General features: G+C 34.7%; 1 protein-coding gene across 1 annotated transcript in view; it reads right to left on the reverse strand.

Moving 5' to 3' along the window:
* Positions 1-335: 335 nt before the first annotated feature.
* The window catches only part of CRPPA (CDP-L-ribitol pyrophosphorylase A), a 292,423-nt gene continuing 269,163 nt past the window's right edge, over positions 336-23,595 (reverse strand). The window contains exon 11 of the mRNA XM_028117376.2: positions 336-809. Within this exon, the coding sequence (XP_027973177.2) occupies positions 705-809 (105 nt within the window). The 3' untranslated portion in view covers positions 336-704. The remainder of the gene's footprint in view (positions 810-23,595) is intronic.

Here is a 23,595-nt window from a genome sequence, read left to right on the forward strand (position 1 = left end):
TTTCAGAAAAGACTAACTTGGGACTGACCAAAATAATTTCACTTTTATGAAGATTTCTGGTCTTCTTTTAAAGGCATTCAGAAAAATCAGAGACCTTTTAATATAAGTCAGAATTATTTTTCATAAACCAAAGAAAACATAGAATTTTAAAACAGAAAAGCAGGAGAGAATTACATCTCCTTTATGGATCTAGAGTAATGTGAGGCCAACAGTGAAAATATTAGAACCAGAGTTCCCTGTTGTCTCTTTTATTTTTTGAGGTGTGGAAAATTAGAAAACAAATCAAAATATCAGTTGGTAAGAGGACAATTTTGGAATTAAAAATTATTCTCAATCTTTTTTTTACTCGTTTCATGATAGTGTGATTTACTAATTAAACACAGAGATAAGATCACAGTTGAAGTTCTCTAAATTCTCATTCCTAGGAGGATTAGCTCATTCATCATGATTTCTATTTGATTTTTCATGCCTTTGCAGAAGATTACATGAAGGTTATTACTTTCCATTTGCATATTTTCTGATTAATTTATATTTGACATGCACAAGAGTATTTTTTTCACAGACATAAACATTGATTCATTTCTATAACCCAAACGTCACATCCTACAAATTAAACATTCTACCACATACAATAGGGAGGGAAGCACAGCAGAGACCTAGGTAAATGTTTCTAAAAACCCAGTACATAATTTTCTCTGTGTTCTTCATGCTACCAGTAGCTGACCAACAAGTCCAGAATTTCTTTCTTTGATTAAGGTGGCAATAATTGTGACTCCTTGCCTTAAACTTGCCTGTAGCTTCTGCTCATCCTGAAAAAAAAAAAAAAAAGGACAAAACAATAATTATTTTAAAAAGAAAATATGTCACATTAAATTTGTTACTTTTATCTTTTAATATTTCTTCATATTTTAGTTTTTTTCGCATCAGCTTTACAGAGATATATTTGACATGTAACATTGTGTGAGTGTAGGCTGTACAATGTGATGATTTGATATACCTATGTATTATGAAATGATTACAAAAAGGTTAATCCATTACCTCATACAGTTACCATTGAGGGGGTAGTGAGAGCATTCAAGATCTACTCTCTTAGCAACTGCCAAGTATACGATATTGTTAACTATAATCACCATGCTATACATTAAAATCCCAGAACTATTCACCTTACAACTGAAGTTTGTACGCTTTGATCAACATCTCTCATTTCCTCCACCACTCAGCCCCTGTCCACCACCATCCTCCTGTTTTTATGAGTTCAGGGAGCCACTTTTCAAGGTCCCCTGTTCTCTGGACTTGGCACCCTCTGGAACTCAGATCATAGCTACTGGTATGCATGTCGTCTCTCAAATAAAGGAGAAAAGCTTTTGCAAGCACTTTTCATTATATACAAAATGTGTCTGCTGAAGATACCAAGAAAACACTGACACAATTTCAAATCCTAGCAGTATGAAACAAAAAGATTTTCCCTTAATCCAATATCTGACCAACTTTGGCTCTTCACTCAAGTGTGAATATTTCATCGATGATGCAAGCCTTTCCTTCATTTTGTTTCTGAGTGTTCGCCAACAAAAGACTTTGTTATAAACTGTGAATACTGGTCTGGGAGGAAAAATAAAAATGGCTTGTTGTTTGTGAAATAAGGATCAGGCACATTAGTGAAATGAGTTTCTCACAAGTTGCTAAAATGTGGTTTTTGCCTGTGAAATCATATTGCCTATGAATATATGTTTACTCCAACTGTTTAGTCTTCCTGAGGGGGATGAAGGGGAAGAGAAAGTCACAACAGAGCTAGTATCTTTAGGGTCTCTGTGTTGTGAATTGTGCTAGGTTCAGGAAGAGGGACCTGGTAACCAACTTCTAAATGCTGGCAACATCCTTAACACCTTCTCCTAGTGTTCGGTGTATCACTAGAACCTACTGCTTCTACCTTCGTAACGTTTCTTGAATCCACTTACTCCATTCAAACTGCCGCTGCCAGCAAAACATCTCCATCCTAAATTACTGGAACAATCTCTTAAACAGTCTCTCTGAAGTCTTGTCCTCTTCTACCCTGTTTCCCACACAGCAATCAAAATACTTATTTTAACATATAGATCTGATCACATTACTACCCTGCCTAAAATCCTTCCAGGGCTACCTTTGAACTTCAGGGTCCAATCAGAACCCTTTGCCTTTATATCCTTCCATCCTTTCTGCCATTCCCTTAGAATCACTCAATTCCCCAAGCCACACAGAACTGCGTAAGATTGCCCAAACAAGCTATTTTTCTGAACTTCCATTCCTTTGCCTCAGCTAATCCCTTTGCCAGGAAAGCTATCTCACTCCCTTCCTGGATTAGCTGACCCTAGTTACTCTTTGTGGTTCCACCCAGTTATCAGTGGTTGCAATCTACCCGGATCCCTATCCCCCAGCCCAGTTGGGTGAGGCGAATCTCTGTTTCCACAGCTATTAATTCCTCCAGCACACTGAATTCTAAGTCTTTTTAGTTGACCATCTATTCCCCCAGATGATGAGTTTCTTGAGGTAAAGAATTTTTCCATTTTGTCTTTGAATATGGAACACTTAGTTCAATGCCTACCACATGGTAGCACTCCATAAATTATAATGAATTCAAAGCAAAGAAGGCTATGATAGAGGTTTCATCACCCTTTCAGTTTAACTCATTTCTTAACATTGACCACTTTTTGGTTACTTTGTTTACTCCTATTTGCATATTTGGCAGGAAACCTGGCAATGGTACAAAGAGTATTATCAAAACCTTTCCACTACCACATCTCCATCAGCCCAGAGGCCCTAGGCTCTTCATCTATGAGGATGGTGGCGAGAGATCATCTCTGCTTCATCTACACTTTCCCATCAATTTCCCTGATTGTGTTCTAAGGGGTGGAGCTGGGGAAAACCCACAAGGGTTAAATCGTGGCTACTCTGTATCTTGCAAGTGAGTTTTAGTGACATTTCAGTACTGAATTTCAAAGGCTGTACTGGCTTCCTGAATATAACAAGACCTAAATCACATATGAACCATTCTAAAGCCAAATATGCCTGGACTTAAAACGTGATTCGCTTATATGAGGAGTAGGTATCATTCATGCCACATCATTCATAAATAAATATTCCAAAACGGAACAAAATACAAATTAACTCTAGATATGTATTTGTCACTCTTAATGATTAATTAATTACAATATTGCAGGGTTTATAATACACGTCTACACCCAAGTCTCATTTATTAAATTGAGACATACAACAGATGATGAAAATTACAGTTTCCCCTTTAAAAATAAACAGAAAAAGACTATCTGTATAGCCTCTTCGAAACCAGTTTATACTTATAATGAAAGCAGGAGAGCAACACATGAAGAAGGGGAAAAAATCTGTTTAAGAAACAAGGGCTAGAAAATCACATTTCTAAGTCTTAGAATAAATCTATTCCCATTTGATAGCTCCATAACTTACATACCTTTAACTAATGAATTTAAGAATGTTCTTTTAAAAGTTAATTTATTTATGCAATTTCAACAGGCATCATTTGGAATGAGCGTAATTCAGTGAGAAGAACCAATGTTAACTCACTATTTTCCCTTTCTGCCTGAGCTCATTTTATCCCTGAAAAATATAGAAATTCAAAAAAGTGATTAAACAAGATGGTGAGACCCACCTATACCCAGAAAATTCTACTATGTACAAAGAGCAGGTGTTCAAACAATGTATGGACTTCAAAGTCATCTCAAAATTATCTCTATAAAAGCATTGCTAATGCAATTTTTAAAAAAAGTAAATTCAAACAGATCTTTAAAAAAGCATTTCTTGCTGCAGTAGATATGCAAACCACTGTTTTTAATTGAGGAGGTGGGGGGAACAAGGAGGGGCTTACAGCTGATGATTTTATTATCACACACAAGTGTGTGTGTGTGTATTTTGTGTATTCCAAATATTATATAATAAAAATATTTAATGTTAAAATTAAGTAAGCAAGGTCAACATGAATGCTGAAAAATCATGCTCACAGTACACATTCTGGATACAATGTAACGAAATGGCATTGACTGTTGTGGTCACCCTCCCCAAAACCCATAACCCCAGTCTAATCATGAGGAAAACATTATACATATTCCAGTAGAAGGGGATCCTACAATATATCTGACCAGTCCTCTTCAAAATTGTGACGTTCGTCAAAAACGAGTCTGAGAAAACGTCACAGACAAAAGGAACCTAAGGAGACATGACCAACTAAAAGTAACATAACATCCTGAAATTAAAAAAAATACATTAGTTAAAACTAAGGAAATATGAATAAACTATAGGACTTTAGTTGTTAAAAATAAGGGAGACTGGGTACAGGGCATAGAGTAACTCTCTGCTATCCTGAATAATACAAAGTGTATTCGTTCTCAAAAAAGTATGTGTTCAATTTCAAAACATTTCTCTTGATTTTAACAATGTTTCTGTGCCAGAATTACAAAACTTGAGTTACAAAGTTAATTTATTTGTGTGTGCCAGCCCATGTATATATTCCTTAAATAAAATACACTATTCTTTTCATAAATTGTGCAACTGATAAGGGCACCGACTCTAGAATGAGACTGCTGGTATTCAAATACAGGCTTTGACAATTTTCAAGTGATCTTGAGCAAATTATGTAAACTTCACAGTTCTCCATTTTTTCTTCTAAAAATATAATAATATTAGCTGCCTCACCACTTTTCTGTGGGGACTGAATCAGACAAGACACATAAACCACAGATACCTGGTAAATGTCCATTGATAATAGCTGTTAGAATTATTTTTATGGTGTGCACTAACTTCGCCCATGACATAGTAGCTGATATCACTCTCTCATCACACATAACCATTAAATCTGATTATCTACTATATGTAAAAATACTGTTGCAGCTCTTGGGACAGTAACCTATGCATGTCTACAATCCTTGAAAGAAAATCCTTTTAGGTAACATTCACCCCAGCTGTCTCGTTGAGAGAATTTTTCCAAACTATAAAGAAGAGAAATAGAGCCCAAGAAGAGAATGACAGTACACCCAGGGAGAAAAGACACAGATTACAATTTAGAGTGGTTAAGGTGGCGTGGATTTGAGCAGGCGAAGTCCCTGGCAGTGGGGAGTTGCAGAAAAGTCCTAAAAATCTGCTAAGAATCCCTTCATTTCTTGGTCAACTTCTAAACTGAGCTTCTGCGGGAAGACTCAGTGGGGCTTAGCAGAGAATAACTGCTGGAAAGCTGGGGAGCTGAGCAAAGATTCAGAGGCCACACTGTACTGAGAACAAGGAGATTAGATATGAGTTCAGCTAGAATGAAGAGATCTTGGTGAATACCCATGGCCTTTGGTTGAGAGCTGTAAAAGGCCATGCCTATAGCCTGGGAATAAAGACAAAATGGAATTGAACCTGCCCTAACGAAGTTTAAACAGCCTTCAGAAGATCTGGTTTATCTCCCAATAATATAAGTGCTTGCCAGAACAAATTTTAGTATTCTTTGGAGGAACCTAAAACAAGCTAGAGCCTTCAAAAGGTTTCATAACTCAAGTACGGCATATAATAAAATCTTACCTGATGAGTAAAGAAGAAGAAAGTAGGAGGGGAAAAAAAAAAAAAAAAACTTAAGGAGAGAAAATCATCCGTATATAGGATAGTTTTCAGACATAATCCATATGTTGGAATTAGCATGCAAGGATTTCAAAATAACTATGATTAATATGTTAAAAAGGATAGAAGAGATGGAAACTGATGAAAAATGGACATTTTCAACATAGCATGGGAATCTATAATAAAGAATATTTTACACCTGTAAAATACCATCCTTGAAATTAATAACGGATTGGTTTAACATGAGATGGGCAGAGCAGAAAACAGTATTATTGATCCCGAGGACAGGTTAAAATACATACATATATATCCAAACTGAAGCACTGAGAAAGAAATGGTTAATTATTACTATAACCATCTTAATACTTATGACTGTATTACTATCCCATTTCCCCACTGCTTCCTTACCTACTGCTACATTCCACCGCCACCATCAGAACACCTGTTTGGGACATTTTTTTTTAGAAAATCACACATGGGTTCTCTCAGTACCCATGTCACCTAGGGAATGTTTACCACAGGAAACCAACAAGCATAAAAAAAGTCAACCCCATTTCAAGGAAAACCCAACGTCATGTGCATAAATATGCAAAGAACTAGGCTGAAGGTAATACAGCTAGAGCTGGGCATAAAGGGATGAGGGAATTCAGAGCGTGGTAAGACCAGGTAATGCTGGAAAGGCCCCTCAAGGAGGTGGAACTGAAGGGTGAGAAAAAGAGAGGCAAAAACTGCAAAGTCCAGAATGAAAAAGAAATTTGAGGGAACAAGAAATCATGGCTGATTTCATTGTGGCATAGCAATGTGATAGGCTAGACCTCACAAAGATATTGCAGGGAAAGTGAGCACCCAAATTCCCACAAAAAAATGAAAAAATAAATCTACTAAAATTTGTCACCTATTCGTTATCTGTCTGTAACTCTAGCAATTAATTTCCAGGCTTCAGGTTTACCTGAATTTCTACTCACCAGCCATAAAGAGCATAAACTTTAAACATGACACACCAATTTGTACATAATCACACACAGAAATCAAAGGAATACTTTTCTTGAACTTAAAGAAAAACGGGAGAATGTTTAGTGAGGCAAGATGAGTTAGTGTGCATTTTCTCTTAAATCTATATGATTTTCATCATCATAATTCCTTGTTTTATATTATCCTGCTCACTTCACAGCAATGTCAATTTTTCAGAAAAATCTTAAAAATTGCTAACTCTATCCTGTCATAAAATAATAAAAACATAACTTCTGGCTCAAAAATGCAGCATTCACTCTTTTTCTTGGTTACAAATGTATTAAAAAAATAGAAGCCAGTCAGAAAGGAAGTAAAGAATACAGCGGGTCTGATTTCTTAAAATACTAGGAGGGAAAATATTAAAATGTTAACAAAAGTTTTTTTTTTTTTTAAGATTTTGTGTATTTATTAGAGAGGGAGCTCAAGCAGGAGGAGCAGCAAAGGGAGAGGGAGAAGCAGGCTCCCTGCTGAGCAGGACCCTGGGATCATGACCTGAGCCAAAGGCAGACACTCAACTGACTGAGCCACTGAGGGTCCCACCAAGAGTTATTTTTGGATGATGGACTTATGGCTATTCTTATTTCTTCTCTGTGTTATATTCTCAAAATTATCATAATGAACACAGCTTATTCTTCTAATAAGAAAAATAAATTGTTTTAAAATTTAGTTCCAAGACTTGAAATCCTGGGAACTAAATTTCATCTGTTATCACATAAAATCAATAATACAGAACAGTGTCCAAATTTCCAGGACACATTTATCTCCATAAAAAATCTTCAAAATCTTCACATTTTTTTTGAATATTTTAGTCTTCAATAAAAGATCCAAGAAAGAATTATATTAATAATTCACAAGGCCTTAGCTTTCTGCTGACTTAAGAGGTTAAGAAAAATACAGTGGAAGTCAAGCTAAAGGAAACAACAGAAAATTTGTACTTAATTTTATTCAGTACATTAACAATTGCTCAATGAGATCCTGGAGAGTTTCTCAACAGTCAGATTTTTTAAATATTAGGAAGAACATTAGATGAAACATAAGTATATAATAGCCCCTTTAAATTTTCTATACCTTCAAACTGAATTATTTAGGATGAGAATCCGCATGGGTTTTATCTAGAAATGCCAAATTTAGCTATTTCTTTATCTTTGTCATTTCAAGAGTAAGATGAAATATACTATGTTTAGATGAAAGATGCACAAAAGTTCTAATTAATATTCTCTCTTAAACACATAAGGTAATTCTAAATTTACTCTAGAGCAATTAAGTCTTATCAACGGAATCCTGGACTTCAGTGTTTTTGTGTGTGGTTTGTTTGTTTTCTGGTTGATAGGAAGGTTTCCCTATATTCCCTACAGTGGTATTTATCTATCATCTTCAATAGCGTAGTAGAGTTTTGATGCAGAAATTCTCATAGGACTTCTAAGCTATTGGCAAAATTTGGAAAATCAGGGCAAGTAGGAGATGTCATTGTTTTCACAGAAGATTGGGAATGACAGGAACACTTCCATAATTTATAGTGGCTCTTCTTTCCCCCCTTCCCATCACCTACCACTATTTGGACAACAAACCTGCAGTTTCAGAGAAATTACATCTCACAAGTAGTGTACAAGTGGTCAATTTTCTATAATGTCTATGTCTTCAAAATTCCTTACTCACTAAATGTTCCCTTCCATTTTCTCAAGGACAACTTAGGGCAAAGCTATTCCCAGTGTACATAAACTTGAAGAACTTTTTTAAAGGTTTATTTTAAAACATTTATTTCTATCACTGTTCTACACAGCTCTCAGTATTTGAATTAAAGAGGCATAAACAAATTTACAGGATGCTGTTAGAATCAAATTTATGTGCATTTTGTGGAATACGCTCTCAAAGAATAGCAGGAAAAGCTATGACATCATTGTTGTCCAAATCTTTATAGACAACCTGAAAGGAAACTTTTAGAGATATTCATCCTCCACACGCATCATTCCTAAAGAACACAATGTCCTCTGTTAAAAGGAAAACTATAAAGTTAAAATATATGTATATACATGTTTAGGCTTTAGATGTCTCAGAAGATTAAACAGTCCTTTTTGAAAGGTAAACATTACATTGTCTCAGCAAATTCCATACCTAAAGCCTAATTCAATTTCCATGAGTTACAAAACTCTCCTGAAATTCAGGTTGCTCATATTTTGATATTAATATCCTTCTGCCATCTATCCTTGTCTTGGTGAACTCATGAAAAAATTATCAAAACGCCAGAAAATGTCAAAAACTTCCAAATAAAAGTGCACAATTGATATCCATACATACATTTATATCTGCATGTATTTATATTTATAGAAAGCATGTACATTATACAAAAATATAGTATACGTAATATATAAAAATGCTAAATTAGGCTTTGAAATCTTTTAACACTTTTGTTACATTTGTAAGATAATATCAAATCAAAAAAATTGTATACATTTTTCTCACACAGAAGGAAAAATCTAATAGTAAAACACTGCCCCCTCGTGGAGATGAAAATGAATGTTTGGTATGCATGAATTTCCAAAACTTCAGGAAAAATCTTACTCACAGAGTTTGAGAAAAACAAAACAGTCCTCTCCAAATGAAAAGCATTTGCCTCTTGCTCATTTGAGTTAAACAACTGTCTCCTAAAAACCTCGGTAATACAATACTATGAAAATGCACCTGGATTTACTTATTAACATGATCCTCACACAGCAGTTTTTGTCTCCTCTATTCTCCATGCCTTGCCATATTGTAGGTGCTCAATAGGTATCTGTTGGAAAAGCTAAGAAAAAGTAATTGGTCAGGGGCGCTTGGGTGGCGCAGTCGGTTAAGAGTCCAACTCTTGGTTTTGGCTCAGGTGAAGATCTCAGGATTCTGGGATAAGCCGCATGTGGGGTTCCCTGCTCAGCAGGGAGTCTGCTTCTCCCCCTCTGCCCCTCCCACACCGCACATGCTCTCTCTCTAATAAATAAATACAAACCTAAAAACAAATAAAGAAAAAAATAATTGGTCAAAACTCTGGGGCATAGCTGAACAGACACAGAGAATAAAGATAGGAAAGACCCAAACCATGCAGCGTTCAGTGCCAGAGAACGGGGCGGGGCGGGTAAAACATGGATAGCCAAAAAGCAGATGTCTACCATGAGAAACAAGCAGCTCATTATTGTGTCAATTATTTCTAGATCTGGGATTTGTCACACTGTCATACTTTATTTTCTTATAATATCATTCATACTATCAATTCTACAATTTAATAAGGTTGAAAAAGTGGTCTCATACACAATGTCCCTTTTAATTAGCAAAATGTTTTGATCCTACACAATTCTCCCAGCAGTTACCAAGTCCTGCTAGCTTTCTATTGTGACATCCCTTGCCAGTCACACTCCAACTGCTCCAAGTCTATATCCACATCATTCTGTAGCTCGATTCCTTTAGGATGTCCTAACTGGCTACTTTTCTTGGCCTTTGGTTACTGCTCTCATCTCACTAGGACACCATTTTCATTAGATCAAACTCACATTACTTTCAGCATATTCCTCACTTAAGCATTTAAGACTGTCCACAACCAACCTAATTAACCCTTCTAACCATGGTTCTTACTTCTTTACAGAATCCACTTCTGTAGCCATACTGGTACAATCAGTTATTCCTTCTTTAGTAAAATGCTTTCCTAATAATTGTTTTTACACTTCACATCAATTTTCAAAAACCTGGCTGTGATGACTAGTATCTGTTTTACTGAACATCAATGGTTTACATTATCATAATTTGTCTCACGATCTCTTACTAATATTTTTATTAGGTTTACATATGTATAGGTCTTATTCTCTTAGCTAAATTGCAGAAGTAAAAGGCAACTCTCCCAAACTAAATTATAACTTCAAATAAAGTACTATATTCACAGTAGGTACTCAATAAATATATACTAACTGAGGTAATTTGCTAATGAATTCTATAAAGATCTGGGTTTATATATGACTATTAAGATGTCTTTGAAATATCAAAGTATTTAGATAAAGGATGCATCCTTATGGAAATAACCTCCTAAAAATAAAATAAAGAAAATAAAAATAAGAAAAGACCTGTATCTGTAGCTGGAAACTGGAAAGTTGTCAAAAGCTAGAATTTTGTGCTACATGATTCCCCCTCCTATGAAAGAGTACCTGGTCTGGGAGTTAGGTGTAAAGGACACTGACAAATTTACACTAATTTACCCAAGTCAAGGGGTTAAAGTCAGATAATGAGGCAAACATTCTGAGACAGGATGGCTGCATAAGCAGAGAAGCAACACATACTAGGTGTTGGTGGAGAATGGGTACTGTTTCCATAATGCATGAGAAATGATAGGAGAGACAGAAAGATTATCCAGAAGAGTTTGTTCTTGAGTGGATGGTCCAGGTAGAAAAACTATTAGTAAAAAAATCCTGATAATCCTTCTAGAACAGAAAGACTAAGTTTTTCCCATAAAATTTATATTCAAAATTTTAATTACAAACTTAATACAAGGAGAAACTTAAATGGATTAATGCAAATATTTTTCTTGGTAGCAGTGTGTGTGTGTGTGTGTGTGTGTGTGTGTGTGTGTGTGTGGTGTGTGACAGAGAGAGAAGAATGAGAGAGGGGGAGAGAGAGAGAATTATTGGTTGGAATAGTTTTGAGCAGTTAAAAAAAAAAGACACCTAGTTAATGACCATTAGACTCAAATATTGGTTAAATGGGTGATTAGTTAGTATCCAAAATCTTAATATCCAAGTTTCATAGTTTGTCATTACATTAAAAAGTCTATCTCCTTCCAAGATGGAAGCTTTAAATCACAACTTATAAAGAGAGTTCTATCCTGACCAGACTGGGGCTAATTTTTATCAGTATTAACTACCAAAAAAACTAGCCTGGCAAAGCTCCCTCCTAGCATCACAGAAGTTCTCATGGAGAAGGTCACAGATGGTAGAAGTTTGCCTATAACACTTCTTCCCAGTGGGAAGAAAGAAAAAAATCATATATGCAAAATAATATCTAGGTGGAAAGAACTTTCTGGAATCACCAGAATTAAATCTCTTTCTAAAATGACACTACTAAGTGAAGACAACAGTAAGATTCAAGAAGATGCTTCAGTCTTAAGAGTGGGAACAAAGTAGGAATAATTTTACGTCACAAGAGATTTCATGTAGGTATTAAATAAATGTATTTTTGAACTAGAAATCTCATTGGAGGTGGTAGACAGCCTACTTTTTCTATATAAAGCTGAATTCAATTAGTGGAAGTCAAATTTGAAAATGTTTAGAACTCAGAAGAATAAAGGACTGAAAATAGTTTGTGAAAAGTCAAGGACTTAATTTAAAAATTTAATTATATAAAGGAAATCTGGGGAGAAAACACAATAGATATTGCAGAAGTCATAATGATACAGAAAAAAAATTCCCTTAATTGAATTTAACGTCAGAAATTGCAGACAGAGGTATCATTTAGTGCCTGGCAAAATTAGTGACAATCCCCAAAGAAGCCTTAGTCACATGTTACCTTAAAATTTAAATATAAAAATTCAATAGCCTTCAGCAGACAATACAGATTATTTTCAAAAGGCAAGAAAGGTCTTTTGTGAAATGCTAAGTACCACAAGAAAATGGCATTTAAGGAAAAGACTGTTACCTTAGAATTCTGTTAGAATAATAACAAGTAAAAAAAGACATTTGTGATATGCAAGAGCTCTAAAAACCACCAATCAGTGGAGACTTTCTCTAAAAAAAAAAAAAGTATATTTAAAAACTTAACTTCTGGGGTGCCTGGGTGGCTCAGTCTTTAAGCAGCTACCTTCGGCTCAGGTCATGATCCCAGGGTCCTGGGATCAAGCCCCACATCAGACTCCCTGCTCAGAAGGAAGCCTTCTTCTCCCTCTCCCACTCCCCCTGCTTGTGTTCCCTTTCTCTCTCTGTGTCTTTCTCTGTCAAATAAATAAATAAAATCTTAAAAAAAAAAAACTTAACTTCTCCAATGATGAAACGAGGAAAAAAAAAAAGCTTATCCAATGATGAAACGAGAATAGGGACTCCTTTCAACAACTATTTAAGGAATTTATCTAATACCAGACAGTAAGCTATATATTAAGATGTGAACAGACACCTATTTCTCAATCTTTATGGACTATGTAGTCAGTTAAGTCAGACGAACAGAAAAACATATTCATAATAACAAATTATGAAGGAAACAAAAGACCTATTATGAAAATAAAACCAGCATTAAAATTTTCAAGCACAAAATATTTTTAAAACTATGTAAAAAAACCCAAATAAATAAAGATAGAAACACAAAATGAACCAGCAAAATTTCATTCTCAAATAAGTAGACTTGAAACATAAGAAATAGAACTTTTAAAAGTAAAAAATATTACTGAATTTAAACAAACAAAAAAATCTCAAAGCATGGGTCAGAAAACAGATTAGACGTAACTGAAAAGACTATTACTGAAACTGAAGGCAGAGTTGAAGAAATGACTCAGAATTCATATCAGAAATGACAAAAAATAGGAAATGTAAAAGGAGGTTATGGAATTTGGCAGAAATGTTAAGAATGTCCAATATATATTTAATCAGAACTCCAGAAAGGGAGAATAGAGACAATGGGGAAAAATATGAATTATTGCTAAAAAATTGCCAGAAGTTATGGAATATACGAGCTCATTCATAAAGGAAACCCAGTAAATTCCAAGGTTCATGAAAAGGAAATTCAACAAGTAGACAAGTGAAGTGTGAAACCTAAATATAAAAAGACACTCTTAAAGCAGCTAGACAGAGCAGACCAACAGAGGACGAACAGTTAGACTTACCACAGTCTTCCTCACAGCAACAGGGGAAGTAAGAACACAATGAAGTATCTGCAAAGTGCTAAAGACAAAAAGCAAACAATGACTCCCTCCAACACACAAACAAACACTGTTCACCTAGAATACTTTTACTTCCCACCACAAAACACTATGTATCAAGAATGAAGATAAAATATGAACTCCCTCCGTTAAACAAAACATAAGTTTATTCCTTAAAATCTCTGACAGTAAAGGACGTATCTCAAGTGGAAGAAAAGTAATTTCAAAAGTAAGGTCTCATAGGGCAGATAGCTTTGGAAAATGAGAGCTTCAAAATAAGTAAATAAATCTGAAAGCGGTGTCTCCAGAAAATCAATAAAAGTAACATTCATAGACAATATAAATAATACTGATGAAGAACAGGAGCATAAAAACTGGAAGGTGAGTGATCAAAATGTTCTAAGATCAATGAAATTGTTGGGGAGCAATTAAAATACTAAGTTTAGATTTTCACCTACATATGCAAAGTAAATTTCAGAAGGCCTACAAATATCTAACAATAGGATGTGAAACTTATCAGTTGAGAGAAAATAGAGTAAGAAACAGGGCTTCCAGGCAACTAAAACCAAAGGCAGCTCTCACAATATTTTCTAAAAAAAAGAGAGAGAGAGAGAGAGAGAGAGAGAGAGAGAGACACTGATAAGCAAGAAAAACAAAACTGAAAAACGAGAACATCAAATAAAACTATATACACAGAAACACACACCCATATACAATCACAACAATCTCAGTGTAATTTGAAGACAGAATTCTGAACTTCAAAATAATTTTAGGTTAAAAGAGAAAATCACCAAATTTAAATGAGCAATTTCTCATACTTCTGTGCCTTGTCATTAGCCTTGTGATGAAAGGCAGTCTGGAAAAACTTAGAAAAAAGGAAGAGTGGAGCTACTGATGAGTGTAAAGCTGATCTAAAACTATCACCAAAAAGAGTAAGCCTGCCTTAAGTGTGAAAATAGCAAGAAAGAGTACACATCTGACCAGCATGACCAATTTTAAGGGACTTAAAATTATGCTTGATTTCAAGTGACAGTCTTCTCCTGGTGGTGAAAAACACATAAACACATCTCTGTCAACTGAGTGGTGAAGGGGAAAGAAGCAAAAGGGAAAAACCCAGGTTCCTGAAATAGAATGAAAAGTTAAAGGACACAAAATTCCTCCTTCCACCATTAAATAACAGAAATTAACTAAAAGAAAGTGGATTTTGCTATATTGACAGGCGAGGGTGGCACTGAATTAGGTCCCCTATAAACTAGCCAAATCTACAACAGACAAACCGGAGAGAACTTACCGCATCCAGAGTTATTACACACAATAAGGATTTAACCACCTCAAGAAATGTTAAGCAGAAGACTGTAAGATAACACTCCAAACTGAATAGAATTTTGGCACAGTTGTGACATTCAGAACCATACTGATGTTTCACATACTCAAAAAAATAAATAAATAATTAGAATCAACCAAGTCAGAGGGGAGACATCCAAAGTGGATTATTAACAAGATCAAATGAACTCCAACATGTTATAATAACCAACCTGAAGAGGATGGCAAAGAAAACAATTAACCTAAGTAATTTTGAAAAATAGTATTTCGTTCTATACATTAAGACAAAGAACTCTATATGACTATTGTACTCTAATTAGTAAATTTGTTATTCCCAGAGGTATGGGTTGGCATTTCTGAAGTTACACTTGTGTGTATTCCAGGGATGAACAAAGACGTATTGAACAAACTTATTTAGAAAACTTACACCAACAAAGGTGGGATAACATGTCTACCATCACACAGATAATAACTGAGAAACCCAGATTTGAAACCAGAATCAGAATCTATAGAGTCTAAGCGTTTAACATTAGGGACATTAGTATCCAAGAAAGCTTGCTCCTAAATGACTATTTCAAGTTTAGAGCCATTATTTTTGGAGGGCCTAATTTAATACCAAATTAAAAAATATAATCCCTCTTGAGATTTTTAAATGACTCAACAGCAGTAAGTTGGGTATGTGGTCTAACACACATTCACACCTCCATGGTATGCATATCCTGCTTCCACAACTGCAAAAAAGAAAATAAAATCACTAGGGTAATTCATGTTTTATGATGTGACTACAAACTGATGAGAGAATTACATCTCTTTGCTTAATAATAAAAACCCTAACTTGCAAATTGGGACTCTGACTCTGGAATTTGTAACATCCAGACAAAAGGTAGAAGCAAGCACTTTTCAGTGAGTACTGATGGAGGAATAAAAAAAGGAGTTCTGTAAAACAGATGTAGGGGACATAAAGCAAATATTTACGGAGTCAAAATGTCATTTTCTCTTACAGTTTATAGTGTCACAGTATACACTGCAAAGATAGGCAGGAAGCCTTGTCAATTTCAGGAACTGTCATGCCATAATATGATAAGGCAGAGGGAATAGCAAATACCAGAGTCATGTTGCTAAAGCAAAGGCAAAAATAAAAAAATTAAAACAAAACATACACTGATTTGACTGTCATGGTTGGTTGGGTTTGGCATGATCCCTGGCGGGATCTGTTTTATATTGAGCCATGACGAATATTTGCTTTCTCTGCCGACATGTTTTCAGTGAGGTGTAGAACATAGGAAAGGCTAAACAACATTTTAATTATGGTTCCAGCATTTTAATAAACTGAAAAAGATCTAGAGAGAACAAATAAGCAGCACATTAGAAATCTCCTGTGACACCCTGGAAACCTTACAAAGCAAACACTAACATGTTTTCCATTCACTCAGCCTAAAGCATAATTCTCCAGTTTCCTGGATATACTAATTTCATAAAGAACAATTTAAGTGTTATATAGAACACACACAATCAAAAGGAAAAGAAGAGCTACAAAACCTTTCTTCCTTTTAATTGTTTATTCATTCTGATTGGGATTGGAAGGCTTTTAAAAGACAAATAAATGCTTGCGGCTATAAATAATTAAAATACCAGCAAAGAGGAGTAATAATTACAAGAAAGAAAATGTCTGTCTGGATTATACACATGTCCAACGAAAGGGGTGAGAGACACTACTGAATAGTGAGCACTAAATCATGAAAGCAAAAATGATTGATAATCTTTATAGGAATGTATTAAAAGTCATTTAAAAGTAAATGTCAAATTCAAAGATAGAAAGTTCTAATTATATACAAATTCCTATAAAAATATAGTCTTCTCATAGACTGAAATATTTCCTGACTTAAAAAATGAAAGAAAAGCTCTCATGAGGAAATGTAGCCTGTTCAGATTTGTTTTGTTTTAGATTTGAGCACTTTACTTGGAAGTAAGCTCTCAGCATTGCGGAACAAAAACAAAAACATACACTCACACAGCTTCTCTATGAAAATTGTAGCTTACAATGACATTCTTCTACACATCACTCATTCTTTAAAATAAATCTTGTGAAGTTTAGGAAAAAAAGGGTAGGGGAATTTTGTCTAATTATTACGGAAGAAGCCTTTGGGCTTGTTTTTCATATTCTTGATAATAAATACTATAGTAACAGCCTAATTTATAATAATCATTTTCATTCTGAGGCAACCATTTCTTGTACATCTCTCTATGCATGTTAACTTTTTGCCTTCAACTAATTATGTGGTGAATTGAAGGAAAAAAGTGAATGTTTTGAGAGGGAAACAAAATAGATTTAACTGAACACTAAAACATTCTTTGTTTTCAACCAGGAGCATTTTAGCCATAAGATTTTTTTTTTTTTTTTTTTAGCCATAAGATTTTAAGAGAATACAACAGAGTGCAATATCTCATAACATTAGTTTACTTACAACAGGCTTATGAATCCAAAAAAAAAGTTATAAGAAGAATGTAAATATAACTGATACATGCTATATTTTAATATGCTTGACATTTAAACACCTTAAGAAATGACAGTAGGATTCTTAATACTTATTCTTCTCCCCTTCAAGACAAAAGAAATAGTTGTCATGTCCTGCAGTCTGATACATTGCTAATTCCCAGAGAGTATAAAATAGCAAAAGATCAAATTAAGCTAGAAAAAAGGGATAGTGAATATAGATAAGCCACAAGGGACTCAAATTTTAGGTAAGTCCAAAGGCAAACTATGTTTAAATTCATGAAGACATATCTTGTTTGTCAAAAAACACCATTCAAAAGCCCCAGTAACTCAGAGCTCTGTCCAGCAATATCCACTTGCCTAACAATCACAAGAAGCCAAAGATATTTTTCAAAAATAATATTTTTATAGCTCACAGCAGAAGCTCACCCAGCTCACTAGGCCACCCAATAAATACCATGTAATGGTGATAATGAACTCTAAAATATGCACTGTATACCAAGATGTATGGTGCTTGAGAGGTAGGGGAAGAAGTCACTGTGCCATATTAAACTCTACAGAAATCCATGGATTCAGAATTTAAAAGGGATACTGAATTTGTGGGGTTTTAACTGCTTTACATATAACTCTTATCATTTTATAAAATAGCTTGACAATGAGGGACAAATACGTAAAGGTTTTCTCCAGTACCCCAAAATTGACAAAATATATTAATATAAGCAAAATAAAAAATTTAAACTGAATTTGACTTAACACTCATCTTGATATTAAACTGTTCATCTCTTCTCAAGTGCCACTCAAAAACTGAATACATCATATGGCATGTAAAATACAATGTCTTACTTCACTGAGGGGTAGGTAGAGAAAGTAATAAAAAAGTTATTCCTTTTTTTGAAACCATAAAACTTGATCTTTTAGAACTCTGAATAAACATAAAACAGTTTTTGTTACATTACATATAGTAACTATTCCATTTCTTGCTTCCAGTTGTAAAACAGACAAGCATATCTCCCTCTATTTACTCTGGAGCCATCTACATCTAAAAATAGCTCATTTCTTTCATGCAACCCAAGAGAATCATTTCTAAGTTCATTAAGAATAAACTAAATGAATCAACTAGAGAGTAATCACCACAAATTTGAAGATAATATAAGAAAGATAACAGCCAAGACAGGATGACCTTTCAATGATGGGATTATAAGTAATGAGAGTCATTTATTATTCATTACAAGTAATTACTTATAATTACACTTACTCATTATAACTAATAAGAATTGTAATGGTGGACTCTTTGGGGACCCCCCCCTCAAAGAAAGTGTTATAAATTCTAAGTGCACCTTTAAGGAAGAAATCACTTTTTAATTTTATGAAGTAGACTATCTAATGGATTATAATTTAAGAATACATCAGAAGAACAAAACTATTTTTGTAAGGGTTTCTTATAATAAATCATTGAGAAGCTTGATCAGGGTGGTAGCCTGAGGACACGTCTTCCTCATTTTAAATCCCTAAGAAACGTGTACTGGTGGTGATGGTGGTATTAAACGCACTTGGAAGCTCACACATGCACACACAAATATGCATATGAAATACTGGGAAATAATGGGTAATGCTATGATCTGACTAGAAATTTGGGAGAATTTCTGAGAAAGAGAAAGAGATGGGATTAGACTGGAAACAAAAACCACAGACCAAAACATGTACAAGGTAGGGCTCTGCAGAAGACAATTCTGGGTTGATTCCAGCTGAGAGTGAACAAATTCAAGGAGAAAAAGATCCTGGCCCAGTGTTAAAGGTAAGTATTCATGCACCATATTCTAAGGAGTCAACAACAGGGTGGCAGATCCTTCATTCCCCACCTGCATTAAAGAACTGGCCATAAAGATGTTTACCCACAGCCTAAAGGAGATCATGTGAGCACTTAATCTAGTGAAATGACAATGTCTTAAGTTGCCAGGAAATGTCAGAAGGAAAAAGGATCCTCTATAAGGGAAACAAGCTATTAGAAATAAGTGACATTTATACAGTAATAATAATGTGAACACATTGTGTTAACCCAAAGTTGTGATAATATGTATACAATTCTCTCACCACAATACATTATGAAAAAGAAGAGTTTATACTAAGATTTCTAGTTTAGTTTCAACATACAAAAAGCTGTAATTTAACACATTATGAAATTAAGGAAAAAACACAATAGGAACTTAGGATTTACTTATTTGAGACAGAAAGAGTGTGTGCATGTGTGTGAATGAGCAGGGGGAGGGGCAGAGAGAGAGGGAAAGGGAGAGAATCTCAAGAAGATTCCCACCGAGCTTGGAGCCCTATTCGGGGCTCAATCCCATGACCCTGAATCATGACCTGAGCCGAAATCAAGAGTTGGACACTCAACTGACTGAGCCACCCAGGTACCCCTACAATGTGAACTTTTAATTACATTCAGTATTTGTACTATTCAACATCTAAAAGAAGTAAAGAAAAAGTGGAGAGAATCTCTTTCATTATATTAAGAATTACCTTAAATAAAGCACAAGGATAACTGACATCACTCCTAACATGTCTCAGTGTACCAAATTTCTTAGCTAATGTAACAAGAACAATAAATATAAGGGTTAAATATTAGAAAATAAGATATAATGTATCCTCCTTTTTAAACATAAAAAGTAATCATTTGAAAATATAAAAGAACTGTGATCTGTGAAAAGAATTCAGTAAGTGCTTAGGTATAAAATCAATACACACAATAATGTGTACTTTTCTATATAATAGCAATAACCAATTATAAAATTTAATGTTTTCAAAGACCCCATTCACAAAACTTGGTAGCTCTCCAAACAGTGGCAATAACCAACTATGAAATATAATAAAAAAAATAATTATCACACTAGCAAAAGCAAAGCAAAACAAATAAAAACCCATAAAATGGTCATAATTGTCTTGAAAAGTGTCAGGTAAAGTACTGACTTTTCCAAATTAAAATGGAATTTTCAACAATAAATATTGATAATCCCAACTCAGAACAAGTAATTTGACTCTACATTTGTAGGATGTTCCAAAAGTGTAAATCTCACACACACACACACAAAACTAATGTCAAATTTTACTCATGCAGTTTTATAGTTAACAGATTCATTTTTTAGACTGCAAAAAACATATTAATTTGGTCAAGATTTCAGTTAAAGGAATAATAAATATGTAATTTTTGGTGTTGCCATAACCCTGTGATGACAGCTATAAAGGAAATCATTTTTTCTGCTCTCAGGTGTTCTGTGGAAAAAGAACAGAGACATATTCTTACAAGTTTGCTAAAATTCATCTCAACCTCCCCCAAACAATACCAGTGACCAAGAAAGCCATATTCTATTCTTTTCCCAAAGTGATAGAATTTTAAGTAATCAAACCTATGGATAGGGGAATCAAAATTGTGTTTAAATGAGAAGTTCGCTAATCTGGGTTAGAGCTAATCTGTGACTTTCAGATAAGTGGTAAATCAGGGAAAAGGGGCTTCTAATATACAGAAGAGAAACAGAAGAGAAACCAGATGACAAATAACAAAACTGAAGCAGTAAGTTGGCAAGAAAGCTAGATTCTGGCTACGACATAAGACATGGCAGTGAAGAAAAAGAAGAATCTTCACCATTTCCAAGTCATAAGGCAGGACAAATTAGACCTTAGTTGGATTCTCTAATGGATAGAATTAAGAACATGTCAAATATGTTGCATTTATAAAACACTATGATAGTCATAGAAATAAAGTTATTATGATTAGGGATAAGATGAATAGAAGAGAAGAAAGGAGAAGAGTAATGAGCAACCCATAGACATCAGAAAATAATTAGTTTTACTTCATGACTAAATGTATAATATATAAATTATTTTCAGTCTTATAGTATAGTTTTAAATAAGAAACACTGGTGTATATTGCTTTAATTATTGTAGCCAAGCCATGAGAGCAAAAGCATAAAACAAAAAGATTCAAAGTTTTAGCAATCCATCCAATTTTTTTAAAATTTTTTATTGTTATGTTAATCACCATATATTACATAATTTGTTTTGGTGTACTGTTCCATGATTGTTTGTTCATAACACCCAGTGCTCCATGCAGAATGTGCCCTCCTCAATACCCATCACCAGGCTAACCCATCCCCCCACCCTCCTCCAATTTTAATCAGTACTACCAAATCCATTATTTTTTAGGAAAAAAATGACTCGATCCATCTTGCCAATCACACATTGTGCTTCTCTATAACTATGTTCCTCCTTTATCTCTACACTCTAATCTCATTAACCTATTTTTAAGCCTTTTGAATTTAAGTTCTCTTCAGTCATAGGCATTCTTATCCTTTCTCTAGAATGCTCTCTTCCATTCACCCAGATCTCAACTTGGGTGACAAAGTTGCTTTGTATTTTCATTCCTCTTGCTCAAAAAAGTCTTTCTTGACGAGCATGCTTAGCTCAAACCCATCCGTCATGGCTCTCATGGCTTCTCTTTTTTTGGCTCTTGTCTCTGTTCCAATTTTGTATTTGTTAATGCGATTCTCTCCTGGCCCGAAGCTCTAGGCTGATACCAGATACCAGGTTCTCTTGTCTGCCCAGGCTCAGCATTGCATCCCAAGTTTCTCTCATGATGCCTATTCCAGAGTAGGTTCCAGTACATATTTGTGCAGGGAAGCACATATTTTGAATGAAAAAAAAATGTGTAAGGAATGTAATTTAGATTTCTGGCACTGTTTGTTGATAAATTTCTGCAGCTCTTTCAGGATGTAGCTTTGTCTCTTTTCCTATTCTACATTTACATTTCATCTCCCTCCTCTTCTCTTCCATTCCTCCTCACTATGTAGTGATTCCAGGGACCAGAAAGGACATTTCTCTTTCAGCATTCCACCATTTCTGACAGATTGCCATTCTAAGTCACAGGAGCCATTCTTTCCGGAGTAATGACCTAACTTCACATAAGACCTGAGACAAGAATGGGAATGCACACAATCAAATTAATAACTACTGAACTTAAAATTTTTGTTCCACATTCTCCCTAAGGTCATCTCAGACTGTACCTACTGCATGCCTATCGTATCCTCCAGAAAATCAGTTGTCCTGATCAAAGTCTTGATAGGAGTTGTGTGCAAGAAAAACTTGTAATAGTGAGGTCACTATGATGTTAAAACTAATAGATATGTTATGATATTTTGGTTACTGGAAAGAGATGATATTCTTTTTTGAAATCAGTGTTACTTAACATTTCTTTAATGGTGCATACTGGGTATTTCCAGATAGGAGGAAGCAAGAGAGAAAGGGGTCCCATTAAATAAAGACTTCAGAAAAGCTTCAGTTACATCACAGAGACCATCCCAAGCTGCATGGCTAAGAAATGATGCTGCTGTGTCAAATAAAATTGGGTTTCTGAAGTGAGGAGATGGGCACCTAGCAGAATCTGTCTTGCCTGTTTTATTTAATCCTTATAACAGAATTAAACAAACCAATAATAAAAAAACACCAAAAAACTAAAAAACTCCATGACCACAAATCCATCCTTCTGTCTTACATTGCCTGTTCCTAAATTGGAGAATGGATTTCCAAAGGGCAAGCATGAACTTCCTAACACTGACCCAGTCTCTTTTTGCCAAAGTGCAATATTTTGGGAAACCCCCTTGAACAAACTTTCTTCCTTTGTATACTGCCAAGGAACTCTTTTATTTATGGGACATAGGTAACGAATCTTTGTACCTTTTTTAAAAATTAGGTCCAAACTGAATAACATCTGGAAGATATTCCTAGAAGTTTGGGATTCAAGGATGACTAGGTTCCCTATTTTCAGAATGGAATACATATACTGTTTTTAGTTTTTGGTTTTTTTTATTTTTCATAAATTTTCAGCAAAAAAGATTACTATATTTATCTATTCAGCCCTTATAATCTACAAATCTTCCCTGGCTAAGATTCTGCCTTCTGTTTACTTTGTTTCTGGTACCACTTTTGATGACTTGGCCACATTACTCTGTTCACAAAGTGTATATACATAGTGCTATATAGGGAAGCGTGAGATACACAGCAATGTGTTAACAAGTAGGTCCTGTCATTAAAAAAAATTTACAATCTCTAAAGATTTTTATGGTGAAACATATACCAAAGAGGTAAAGAATGATACAAGGGCTAACATCTTAATATTCTCTGATAATGCCCCAAAGGGGGCTCAGGAATCCAGCAGGAAGTCAAGGAAGCTGAAGCTTTTCATTCTGCTCCTCGAGTATGTAAGACTTCTGATTTCAAAAGGGAATCCACTCCATATTATTATTGCAAAATGGGTTTCATTGAT

This window comes from Eumetopias jubatus, unplaced genomic scaffold, assembly GCF_037043125.1.
Source record: "Eumetopias jubatus isolate StellerSeaLion01/CBP00866 unplaced genomic scaffold, mEumJub1_p1.0 scaffold_14, whole genome shotgun sequence".
Lineage (NCBI taxonomy): Eukaryota > Metazoa > Chordata > Mammalia > Carnivora > Otariidae > Eumetopias > Eumetopias jubatus.